Source organism: Nicrophorus vespilloides, unplaced genomic scaffold (genome assembly GCF_001412225.1).
Source record: "Nicrophorus vespilloides isolate i.1.1-1 unplaced genomic scaffold, Nicve_v1.0, whole genome shotgun sequence".
Lineage (NCBI taxonomy): Eukaryota > Metazoa > Arthropoda > Insecta > Coleoptera > Silphidae > Nicrophorus > Nicrophorus vespilloides.
In genome coordinates, this window is record NW_017097593.1 from 1 (window position 1) to 11,769 (window position 11,769).

The 11,769-nt window shown below is 26.8% G+C and overlaps 1 protein-coding gene across 1 annotated transcript; it reads left to right on the forward strand.

Moving 5' to 3' along the window:
* Positions 1–2,930: 2,930 nt before the first annotated feature.
* LOC108560504 (gamma-aminobutyric acid receptor subunit beta-like) lies at positions 2,931–11,245 on the forward strand. The gene is made up of 3 exons (XM_017918075.1): positions 2,931–3,117; positions 10,823–10,905; positions 11,019–11,245. Exons 2-3 carry the CDS (start codon positions 10,848–10,850, stop codon positions 11,243–11,245), a joined length of 285 nt encoding a protein of 94 aa, XP_017773564.1. The 5' UTR covers positions 2,931–3,117; positions 10,823–10,847.
* The last annotated feature ends 524 nt before the right edge of the window (positions 11,246–11,769 follow it).

The window sequence follows — 11,769 nt, forward strand, 5'->3', positions numbered from 1 at the left end:
TATTCAAAGGTTACTCAAATGATTATATAATTATTCATAATTTTATTGAAATTAATCAAATTTAGTATGGAAATGCCATAATTATATAAAGAAAATAGGATTTAATCAAAGTTAATAAAAAGATTATATAATTATTGATTATTTCATTGATTTTAAACAAGTTTAGTAAAGAAATTCGATAATTGTGTAAAGAAAACAGAAATTAATCAAATCTAATCAAAAGATAATATAATTATTGATAATTTCATTGAAATTAATCATATTTAGTATGGAAATGCCATAATTATGTAAAGAAAACAGGACTTAATGAATTTTAATCTAAAAATTATTTCATTGATTTTAAACAAACTTAGTAAAGAAATTCGATAATTGTGTAAAGAAAACAGAAATTAAACACAGCTAATCTAAGAATTACTTAACTATTGATAGTTTCATTGAATGTAATCAAATTTAGTAACGAAATAAGTATATATAATGTATATACATTCAACTTATTGAAAAAAAAAGGAAAACTGTTTATATAGGAGGAATTGTGTTTTCTTAAGCGAATGATGAAGTGTACGCACATACGAGCGTTTTTAATATAAAGAAAAAAAAAAGCGTATAATAATAATAAAGGAAGGTTCTGGATGGGGGAAAAAGTTTTAAATAAAATTGTTTACCCTATTGATTTTCGCATTAAAAATGTAGCATGTGGAAATATTGCCGACGTTTTTGAGGCGGCTTGGGGGGAGGTGGGTGGTGGAGAATCAATAGGAAAGCATAAATCTTTTTAGCCAAAAAGAAGCTGGAGAAGAAAATGTATATATATATACGTGGAAGAGCAAAGTGAATGGACGAGTGGGAAGACAGAGGAGGAGAAGCAAAAAAAAAATGTATATAGAAAAAAAAAAGAGTAAAAAGTAAACGCGAATATATAAAATACGCGCACGGTCATATATTTTCCGCAAGGAATTCTTCACGGGACGTTTTTATCTTTCCTTTTTTTCTTTTTGTCGCTTCGTGCAATATCAATGAAATACTGTTATTTCATAAATAATGATTGTCGGAGTGAGGATTTACGTGCGACGCAAATATTTGACATTAATTATAACGTGCAAATAATTGACTTTGACGTTTAAGCTTTTGTAGCCGCTCGTACACTAATTACGTATTAATTATAAATTGCAATTTCGAATTCTACACTAATTAACATTGTTTCTTTGCTGTAAATGCACGCAATTCCTTTTCGATTCTAAATATCTATGACAAATGTTATTATCGGTTTATAATATTTAGGTAAAAACGCTTTTGAAATTAGTAATATTGTATTTTGATTTATCTGCATAATTTCATTGAAAAATTAGAAAACAAATCTGAAAAAAGTTGAGAATTTACAACCAATTTCACTTATTTCGTGAACATTTTCATTTATTGTATAACAAATAAAGTAAAATAGAAAAATTAATGATTAAAAGACAATTTTTATTGACATTTTGTCCTGCAACAAGATCAACGTTTTTCTGCTTAAGAAATTTGTATGTTTTTTTATTAACTACTCTTAGAAAAATCAAAGTTATAAAGAATTGATTTATTTTCTAATTAAAGAAAACAATAAAATAATCTTGTGTCTAATACTGGACTGTTTAAAACCGGACTAATCGGAGAAATAAATAAAATAGAAATAAATCTCACAAAAAAAACGAGAATTTTCAGCATTAATTTCTTCAGAATTTAAGAAATATTTATTCTCTAGAATATGAGAAATTACTCCATGTTATTCACAGAGTTCTAATTAAAGTTTCTTCATGAAATTTCGAACGACTTTCTTAAAGGAATGCAAATGAATCTTTGATAATTTCTTTCAATTTTTGGAAATAATTACGACCAAAAATCTCTCGATTTTTCTTTGTTTCATTTTCAGTTTAGTTTTCAATAATTAATTGTTTCGAATGTGGGAAAACTTTCAGTGAAAAATGAATTGTTACTAACGTGTAAAATACAGGTTTTCGCGCAGGTGTTCACGCAGATATTCAATGCAGGTGTGAACATAAGTGATCAATGCAGGTGTTCACGCAGATGTTCAATACAGGTGTTTAATGCAGGTGTTCACGCAAGTATTGAATACAGGTGTTCAATGCAGGTGTTCACGCAGATGTTCAATACAGGTGTTTAATGCAGGTGTTCAATGCAGGTATGAACATAAGTGATCAATGCAGGTGTTCACGCAACTATTGAATACAGGTGTTCAATGCAGGTGTTCAAGCAGATGTTCAATGCAAGTGTTCAAGCAAGTATTGAATACAGGTGTTCATGCAGGTGTTAACACAAGTGTTCAATGCAGGTGTTCACACAGGTGTTCAACACACTTTTCACGAACATTTTTTTTTTTACAAAAATGAAGTATTTTACAAAAATATAGAGTTTACTTTGTGGATTATTATAAAATGATGAGTTGATTTTTAATAAAATTCTCTACTTTTAACAAAACTGAAAAGTGAAATGTAAATCCAACAAAAAAAAGGACACGTTCGAGCTATTGTTGAACATGTTTTTACATTCAATTCGAAACATTGACGCAAATGTTATTTCATTCGATTTCAATAAAATGCATTGACGAATTTTACCTATAATTACCGAAAATTTTCCAGCAGAATCACAGCAGCATTTCACAAAGTTTAAATTTTATATTAAATTTCCATAATAAACCGGCTTTAATCATCGAATCGGCGCCAAATTTTAAATCACTAATTACGTCCGCATTAAACGTAGGATTATTGTTTGTTTGTTGTTTTTTTTTGTTTGTTTGGACCACATCATAAACTCTCAATGTTCAATGTGCGAAAAGCGTGTGTTTTTGTCACAAATTGGATTGGATTTCCGAAAATACATTCAATTATTCAGACTCGGTTTTCGATCGGCGCCGTGCATATTCTATATATCTATATCTATATATAATTTAAAGGTGGATTTCGAGAGCGATCTGAAAGGGAATTCATCGCTAATTCGCGTTTCAATTAGTTCCCCCCGATTGCTGCCGAAACGTCTGCGTGTTTTCGGCTAATTTCTTAACGAGAATCTGCTTTCAGATCCGTCTCCGCGCAAAATCGTCATGTAACTCAATTGCAGAAGATTCAGGTAACGCAATTATATAACAATACTAATAGTTTTATTGGCCTATACAATTACTCTGAAGTTTACAGTTTTCTGGAAAGAATTTGCAAATAATCAGACATTTTTGTATGTCTCCAAAGAACAAATTTATACGTTTCACAAGTGAACAAGACCAAACTTCCAAAGGCTTCTACATTTGTTACAGTAAATTAAGCAATTCTTAAAAATATAAATTGTTTATTAAGGCAAAAGGACAAAATGGAAAAAAATATCAAAAAAAAATACTAAAATGTAAATGTAATAATAATGCGTATTTTCGACTAATTTCTTAAGGAGAATCAACTTTCAGACCCGTCTCCGCGCAAAATCGTTATGTAACTCAATTTCAAGTACCGCAATTACATAACTATATTAATAGTTTTATTGGCCTATAAAATTACATAAGCAAAATAGATGTAAATATAAACATACAGTCAAACCTCGCTTAACGTTTCCACAGAAATATGCAATCAAATACTCAACTAAGAAAACGCGACAGAATCTTTTATTCTTTGATATAGACGTAAAACAAATGAATTTAAAAGTAAACCCTTAGATTCATCAATATTGGTAAATATGAATCATTCCACTATGAAAACTGCAGTGATAAAATTTGTGCGTGTGGATAGTTTTTTGTGTTTTCAAAAGAGCAAACTTTGAAAAATCATGGTTTTTTAGTAAATTGTAAGAATCTGTAACTATTCCTACACTGAAACAAAGAATCACTAATTTGTACATTGTATTGCGGCTAAAGGACAGTAACAAATCATGAAATTGTTGTTAACTTCGACAGATTACTTCGAGTCAAATCATCAATCAAACCTCGGTTAACGTTACCACAGAAATATGCCATCAAATGCACAACGTCCAAAACCCGATAGAATCTTTTATTCTTTGATATAGACGTAAAACAAATGAATTTAAAAGTAAACCCTTAGATTTATCAATATTGGTAAAAATTAATAATTCCAATATGAAAACTGCAGTGATAAAATTTGTGCGAGCAAACTTTGAAAAATCATAATTGTTTTAGTAAATTGTAAGAATCTGTAACTATTCCTACACTGAAACAAAGAATCACTAATTTGTACATTGTATTGCGGCTAAATGACAGTAACAAACCATCAAATATTTGTTACATTTTTTTACACAATTTGTTTCTAAATCGCCACAAAAATCGACCAAAATTATACGAGTTCAATTAGAAAAGGAAATTTCGAAAATCTACAATTATTTTTGTGTTTTCAAAAGAGCAAACTTTGAAATATCATGGTTTTTTAGTAAATTGTAAGAATCTATAACTATTCTTACACTGAAACAAAGAATCACTAATTTGTACATTGTATTGCGGCTAAAGGACAGTAACAAATCATGAAATTGTTGTTAACTTCGACAGATTACTTCGAGTCAAATCATTAATCAAACGGTTAACGGTTAACGTTACCACAGAATGAATCAATTATGCATACAACTTAAAAATACCTGACAAAATCTTTTATACTTTGATATAGACGTAAAACAAATGAATTTAAAAGTTAATCCTTAGATTCGTCAATATTGGTAAATATTAATAATTCCAATATGAAAACTGCAGTGATAAAATTTGTGCGAGCAAACTTTGAAAGATCATTATTGTTTTAGTAAATTGTAAGAATCTGTAACTATTCCTACACTGAAACATAGAATCACTAATTTGTACATTGTATTGCGGCAAAAGGACAGTAACAAATCATCAAATATTTGTTACATTTTTTTACACAATTTGTTTCTAAATCGCCACAAAAATCGACCAAAATTATACGAGTTCAATTAGAAAAGGAAATTTCGAAAATCTACAATTATTTTTGTGTTTTCAAAAGAGCAAACTTTGAAAATCATTGTTTTTTAGTAAATTGTAAGAATCAGTAACTATTCTTACACTGAAACAAAGAATAACTAATTTGTACATTGTATTGCGGCTAAAGGACAGTAACAAATCATGAAATTGTTGTTAACTTCGAATCAAATCATTAATCAAACTTCGGTTAACGTTATCACAGAAAGAATCCATTATGCATACAACTTAAAAATACCTGACAAAATCTTTTATACTTTGATATAGATGTAAAACAAATGAATTTAAAAGTTAAACCTTAGATTCGTTAATATTAGTATAAAATTAATAATTTCACCACGAGAACTGCAGTGATAAAATTTATGTGTGTGTTGATATTTCAACAGAAAGGAAGAAATTGTTCTTAATCTTAATCGAGTTTTACAAAACACAGTGTGAATGTAGACTCGACAATTGAAATTTAAATTGTGTATCTTAAAATTTTGACTAAAATTTGGACAAACATGATTCAACAGAGAAAGAATGAGTAGATGAATCTTAAACTTAAGGTAATTTCTTATTACAATCTTTAAACAAATTTCATAAATTGAAGTGAGTATAGATTTATTTGCACAAATAAAATAAATTTATCATTGAGATTTTTTTTTATATCTGTATGAACGTTTTTAGTGTTTGCTTTTTGTTTTTGTTTTTTCGAAATAAATTTTGCACAAATTGCAAAATATAGGCAAATATTGATATTGCCATACAAATAATTTAAAACCAAGCGAATTCAGCAATTTCGTGTGGAAATAATGGAAACAATTCGTGAACAAGTTTTGTTAAAATTAATTGGAAATTTCAACAATATGGAAAATATTTCGTTTGTAAATGTTACAAATGAATAGTTAATTTACAAAATGCTGTAAATTCTTAAATTATCTCCAAACAATATAAAAATATAACAGTAAATTAAGCATTTCTTTAAAATCTGAGGTGATATTCAATCTAATTATAAAAATGGAAACATTTCAAAAGATTTTGATCAGTATCAACATAAAAAGAAAATTACAAAATTCTGTAAATTCTTAAATTATCTATACAGTGAAATATTCTATTTAACAATTCAAATGATTAAAAACTTTCCACTCTGAAAGTTTAGAGCTTTCCGGAAGGAATTTGCAAAAAATCAGAGCAAAGAACAAATGTATACGTAGCATAAATGAAATAGAAAAAATATAACAAAAAAAACTTAAATAAGAAAGAAATAGAAAATTACAAAATTCTGTAAATTCTTAAATTAAATTATATTTGAAGAAAATATAGAAAAAATTCAAAAATATGTCACACAAATTTGATACTGAAATGCAAATGTGTAAATTTGTTGTTATTATAAGAGCAAAATTTTAAAGAATAGATTTTCAAATTGATGAAATGTTGTAAATATTTCAGTAAACAAGTACACATTCTTAAAAAGAAAACTTTCGAACTTGTTGCAATATCATTTTGTATATTTTATTGCGGCTAAAAGACAATAACAAATCATCAAATTTTTGTTACCTTTTTTTACATAATTTGTCTCTAAATCACCACAAAAGTCGACCAGAATTAGACGAGTTTAATTAGAAAAGGAAAATCTACCATTATTTTTGTGTTTTCAAAAGAGAAAGAATGAGTAGATGAATCTTAAACTTAAGGTAATTTCTTATTACAATCTTTAAACAAATTTAAAAATTGAAGTGAGTATAGATTTATTTGCACAAATAAAATAAATTTATCATTGAGATTTTTTTTTATATCTGTATGAACGTTTTTAGTGTTTGCTTTTTGTTTTTGTTTTTTCGAAATAAATTTTGCACAAATTGCAAAATATAGGCAAATATTGATATTGCCATACAAATAATTTAAAACCAAGCGAATTCAGCAATTTCGTGTGGAAATAATGGAAACAATTCGTGAACAAGTTTTGTTAAAATTAATTGGAAATTTCAACAATATGGAAAATATTTCGTTTGTAAATGTTACAAATGAATAGTTAATTTACAAAATGCTGTAAATTCTTAAATTATCTCCAAACAATATAAAAATATAACAGTAAATTAAGCATTTCTTTAAAATCTGAGGTGATATTCAATCTAATGATAAAAATGGAAACATTTCAAAAGATTTTCATACTGATTTTCTTAACATATAAATAGAAAATTACAAAATTCTGTAAATTTCAAAAAATCAGAGCAAAGAACAAATGTATACGTAGCATAAATGAAATAGAAAAAATATAACAAAAAAATCTTAAATAAAAAACAAATAGAAAATTACAAAATTCTGTAAATTCTTAAATTAAATTATATTTGAAGAAAATATAAAAGAAATTCAAAAATCACATACAAGTATCACAAAAATTTGATACTGAAATGTAAATCTGTAAATTTGTTGTTATTATAAGAGCAAAATTTTAAAGAATAGATTTTCAAATTGATGAAATGTTGTAAATATTTCATGTAAACAAGTACACATTCTTAAAAAAATACGTTTGAACTTGTTAGAAAATCATTTTTCTGAAATTGTGTATATTTTATTGCGGCTAAAAGATAGTAACAAATCATCAAATTTGTTAAACCTTTTTTTTATACAAATAATTTAAAACCAAGCGAATTCAGCAATTTCGAGTGGAAATATTGTTAATGGAAACAATAAAAGGAATCGTTTTAATCATATAACAAATAGAAATGCTTGTTAGCAAGATAATAGCAAACAAATCGCAAGTGTTGTTCAAATTAATTGGAAATTTCATAAGTATGGAAAATATTTCGTTACATTTAGTAACAAATAAATACTGAATATATTCTTGTATTCAACCAATTGAAATCATTAAAAACTTTAGACTCTGAAGTTTAGAGCTGGAAAAAATTTGCAAAAAAAAGCAGAGCAAAGAATTCATGTTCATAATTGAACAAAACCAAATTTTCAAAGGCTTTTATGATTGTAACAGTAAATCAAGCAATTCTTGAAAATCTCAATTGCTTGTTAAGTCAACAGGAAAAATTGGCAACAATAAATAGAAAATTACAAAATTCTGTAAATTCTTAAATTATCTCAAAAAAATACCAAAATATTTTGTAAGGATACTTCAGATTGAAGAATTGAAACAAAGCAATTGAATATACTTTTATGTTCAACCAATTTAAATCATTAAAAACTTTAGACTCTGAAGTTAAGAGCTTTCTGGAAAGATTTTGCAAAAAATCAGAGCAAAGAACAAAATTATACGTTTCATAAGTGAAAATGACTAAAATTTTCAAAGGCTTCTACAATTGTAAAAGTAAATCAAGCAATTCTTGAAAATCTCAATTGCCTGTTAAGTCAACAGGAGAAAATGGAAAAAATTTAAAAAAAAATAAAATAATATGATATAAATAAATATAAAATTACAAAATTCTGTGAATTGAAAATTGTGTTTTCATAAGAGCAAAATTTTAAAGACAAGAATTTCAGTAAATTTATAAAATGATGGAAATATTACATGTAGACAAGTACAAATTCTTAAAAAATACTTTTGAACTTGTTACAATATCATTTCTATGAAATTGTGTATATTTTATTGCGGCTAAAAGACAATAACAAATCATCAAATTTTTGTTACCTTTTATATACACAATTTGTCTCTAAATCACCACAAAAGTGGACCAGAATAAGACAAGTTCAATTAGAAAAGAAAATTTCGAAAATCTACCATTATTTTTGTGTTTTCAAAAGAGAAAACTTTGAAAAATCATGGTTTTTTAATATATTATAAGAATATGTAACTATTCCCACACTGAAACATATAAACACTAATTTCTACATTGTATTGCGACTAAAAGACAATAACAAATCATCAAATTTTTGTTACCTTTTATATACACAATTTGTCTCTAAATCACCACAAAAGTGGACCAGAATAAGACAAGTTCAATTAGAAAAGAAAATTTCGAAAATCTCCCAGTATTTTTGTGTTTACAAAAGAGCAAACTTTGAAAAAATCAGTAAATTGTAAGAATCTATAACTATTCTTACACTGAAACAAAGAAAAAATTGTTTCTAATTTTAATAAATCTGCACAAACACTATAAAAATCCACCACAATCAGACAATTCTAATCGTTTAAACAAAATCTTTGTATATTTTTGCATCTTGTTCTTAAAACAAAACATGAAAACTCAAATAAACCCCACCAAAAATAGCATGAAAAATTTGGCAATATTATTGTAAAATCATCCAATACTATTGCAATTAAATTAAACCGAAGCACATAAATAACACGTAAAAACTATAAATATAATTGTTTCAATTGAATTTTAATAAACTTTGTAAGACGCAAGGATCTGCAAATTTTCTTACGCACAAACAGAGAATCATCAAAAAAGTTTAAGTATAAAAATGGGCATTAACATAAGAATGGATAATATAGAAATCAACTATTATTTTTCTGTTTTTATAAGAGCAAAATTTTAAAGAATAGACTTTTTCAGTTAATTGAAAAAAGTACAAATTCTTAAAAAGAAAACTTTTCAACATGTTACAATATCATTTTGTATATTTTATTGCGGCTAAAAGACAATAACAAATCATCAAATTTTTGTTACCTTTTATATACAAAATTTGTCTCTAAATCGCCACAAAAGTCGACCAGAATTAGACGAGTTCAATTAGAAAATAAAATTTCGAAAATCTACCATTATTTTTGTGTTTTCAAAAGATCAAACTTTGAAAAATCGTTTTTTAGAAAGAATCTGCAAATATTCTTACACAGAAACAACGAATTATTTATACAAATTTTAATAAATCTGCAAAAATCGTCACAAAAATCCACCATAATCAGACAATGCTAATCGTTAAGGACCTTACATATTTCTAGAATATTTTTGTTATTAAATTTTGAAAAAAAATCTTTGTATATTTTTGCATCTTGTTCTTAAAACAAAACATGAAAACTCAAATAAACCCCATCAAAAATAGCAACAAAAATTTGGAAATATTTTTGTGTCTAAACACGAGTAAAATCATCCAATACTATTGCAATTAAATTAAACCGAAGCACATAAATAACGCAAGGATCTGCAAGGATTTTCTTACGCACAAACAGAGAATCATCAAAAAAGTTTCAATATAAAAATGGACATTAAAATAATATCAACTATTATTTTTCAGTTTTAATAAGAGCAAAATTTTAAAGAATAGACTTTTTCAGTGAATTGAAAAAAGTACAGATTCTTAAAACGAAAACTTTTCAACTTAATACAATATCATTTTGTATATTTTATTGCGGCTAAAAGACAGTAACAAATCATCAAATTTTTGTTACCTTTTTTTACAATTTGTTTCCAAATCAAATAATTTTATATTAAGAAATCGCAACAGAATTAGCGATTACAAAACTTAACGTTATAGAATTTAGATATGATTATGTAACGTTATTGATCTAAAAAATATGGAAAGACGAACAAACTCATGATTTAGTTGATGTGATCCGAAGATTCGTATCCTCTGTGTTTATATGTCAAGTTTCTTGGGACAAAAACGCCGATGACGGACTGAATGTTATCCGATTATGTAAGCCAACAAGAAGATTAATTAAACGTCCCTCGACTTTGCTCGATCACATTCACTACGTTTTGAGTGAATTTCCAGAGACAAGCATAACAAAATCAATTTATTAAAGATTTCTTTAAATATTCTACTCAAGAAGTTAAATTATTTTGTTGTTGTTGTTAAAATAAATGTTGTTTTCTTGCTGAAACTGAAACGATATCCGAATTCAGTTTGCTTTTCTTCGATCTGCATTTGCAGTAAGTGAAATGAAATGTGTATGTTTTTTATTTTCTTGTGTGATTGCAGATACTCTTTGGTCGTGTACTGTCCCATGGATTTCTCGAAATTCCCCTTTGATCACCAGAAATGCGCTCTGTCGATATCCAGCTGTACGTTGTTAACCTTTCTTTCACTCAAACATTTTTTACCAAACATCACGAGATTTCAATACAATTTTTACTGAAGAACATAACATTTTATGTAACTTCTTTATAATTTTTAGTTGCGTGGAAGGAAAACGACTTGATTTTAGCTTGGAATTACGAAGATCCTGTTCATTTTACCGAACGTGTCGACTCGATGCTGCCGTTTTTCAAGTTGCGAAATTACAACACGACTGCCGGTGATAAGGAAACGCAAACTGGTGAGTTTCAATCCATATATTTAATACACTCATTGATTACTGAAGAATCACAGAACAAATTTCACATGCAACACCATAAACTATAAAACATTAGATGAGATTCATCTTAATTTTACTCTTAGTAGAAATGTCATAATACAAATAGAGATATTAAGAAAATTTCAAAGAATATACAAAATTTCACAAATTAGACTCGTCTTATAAATTCATAAACATTGAACTTTTTGAAGATTAAGATTCAAATTAAGATTAAGTAGAGTTTAAATTTGTTGGCAAATTCTTCAAAACATTCGTCTATTTCGAACAGCCTACACTTATTGAGTATGGATTGACAATTTTGTTAAATAATCAATAGTAATTGACAAAAGAAAGGAAAAGATTGAATTGCAAACAATTTGTAGATAGAATCATAACAAATCCAGATTCTCAACTCATATAATTTAACATAAATCCATTTTCCCTATTAGATTTTTGTTGAATAAATTTGGTAATGAAGTCACAGAACAAATTTCACATACAATTTATTGCATCACGTGTGTGCAATCAGCGAACAATACTCGAAGAGATATATCTAATTATTACTCTTAGTGGATATAACTCTTCAATCGTT

Bases quoted from the DNA above. Each gene is read 5' to 3' on its own strand.
- LOC108560504 (XM_017918075.1), top strand. From the start codon at position 10,848: ATGGATTTCTCGAAATTCCCCTTTGATCACCAGAAATGCGCTCTGTCG. The intron at 10,906-11,018 runs GTACGTTGTTAA...TATAATTTTTAG, and splicing joins CGCTCTGTCGATATCCAGCT to TTGCGTGGAAGGAAAACGAC.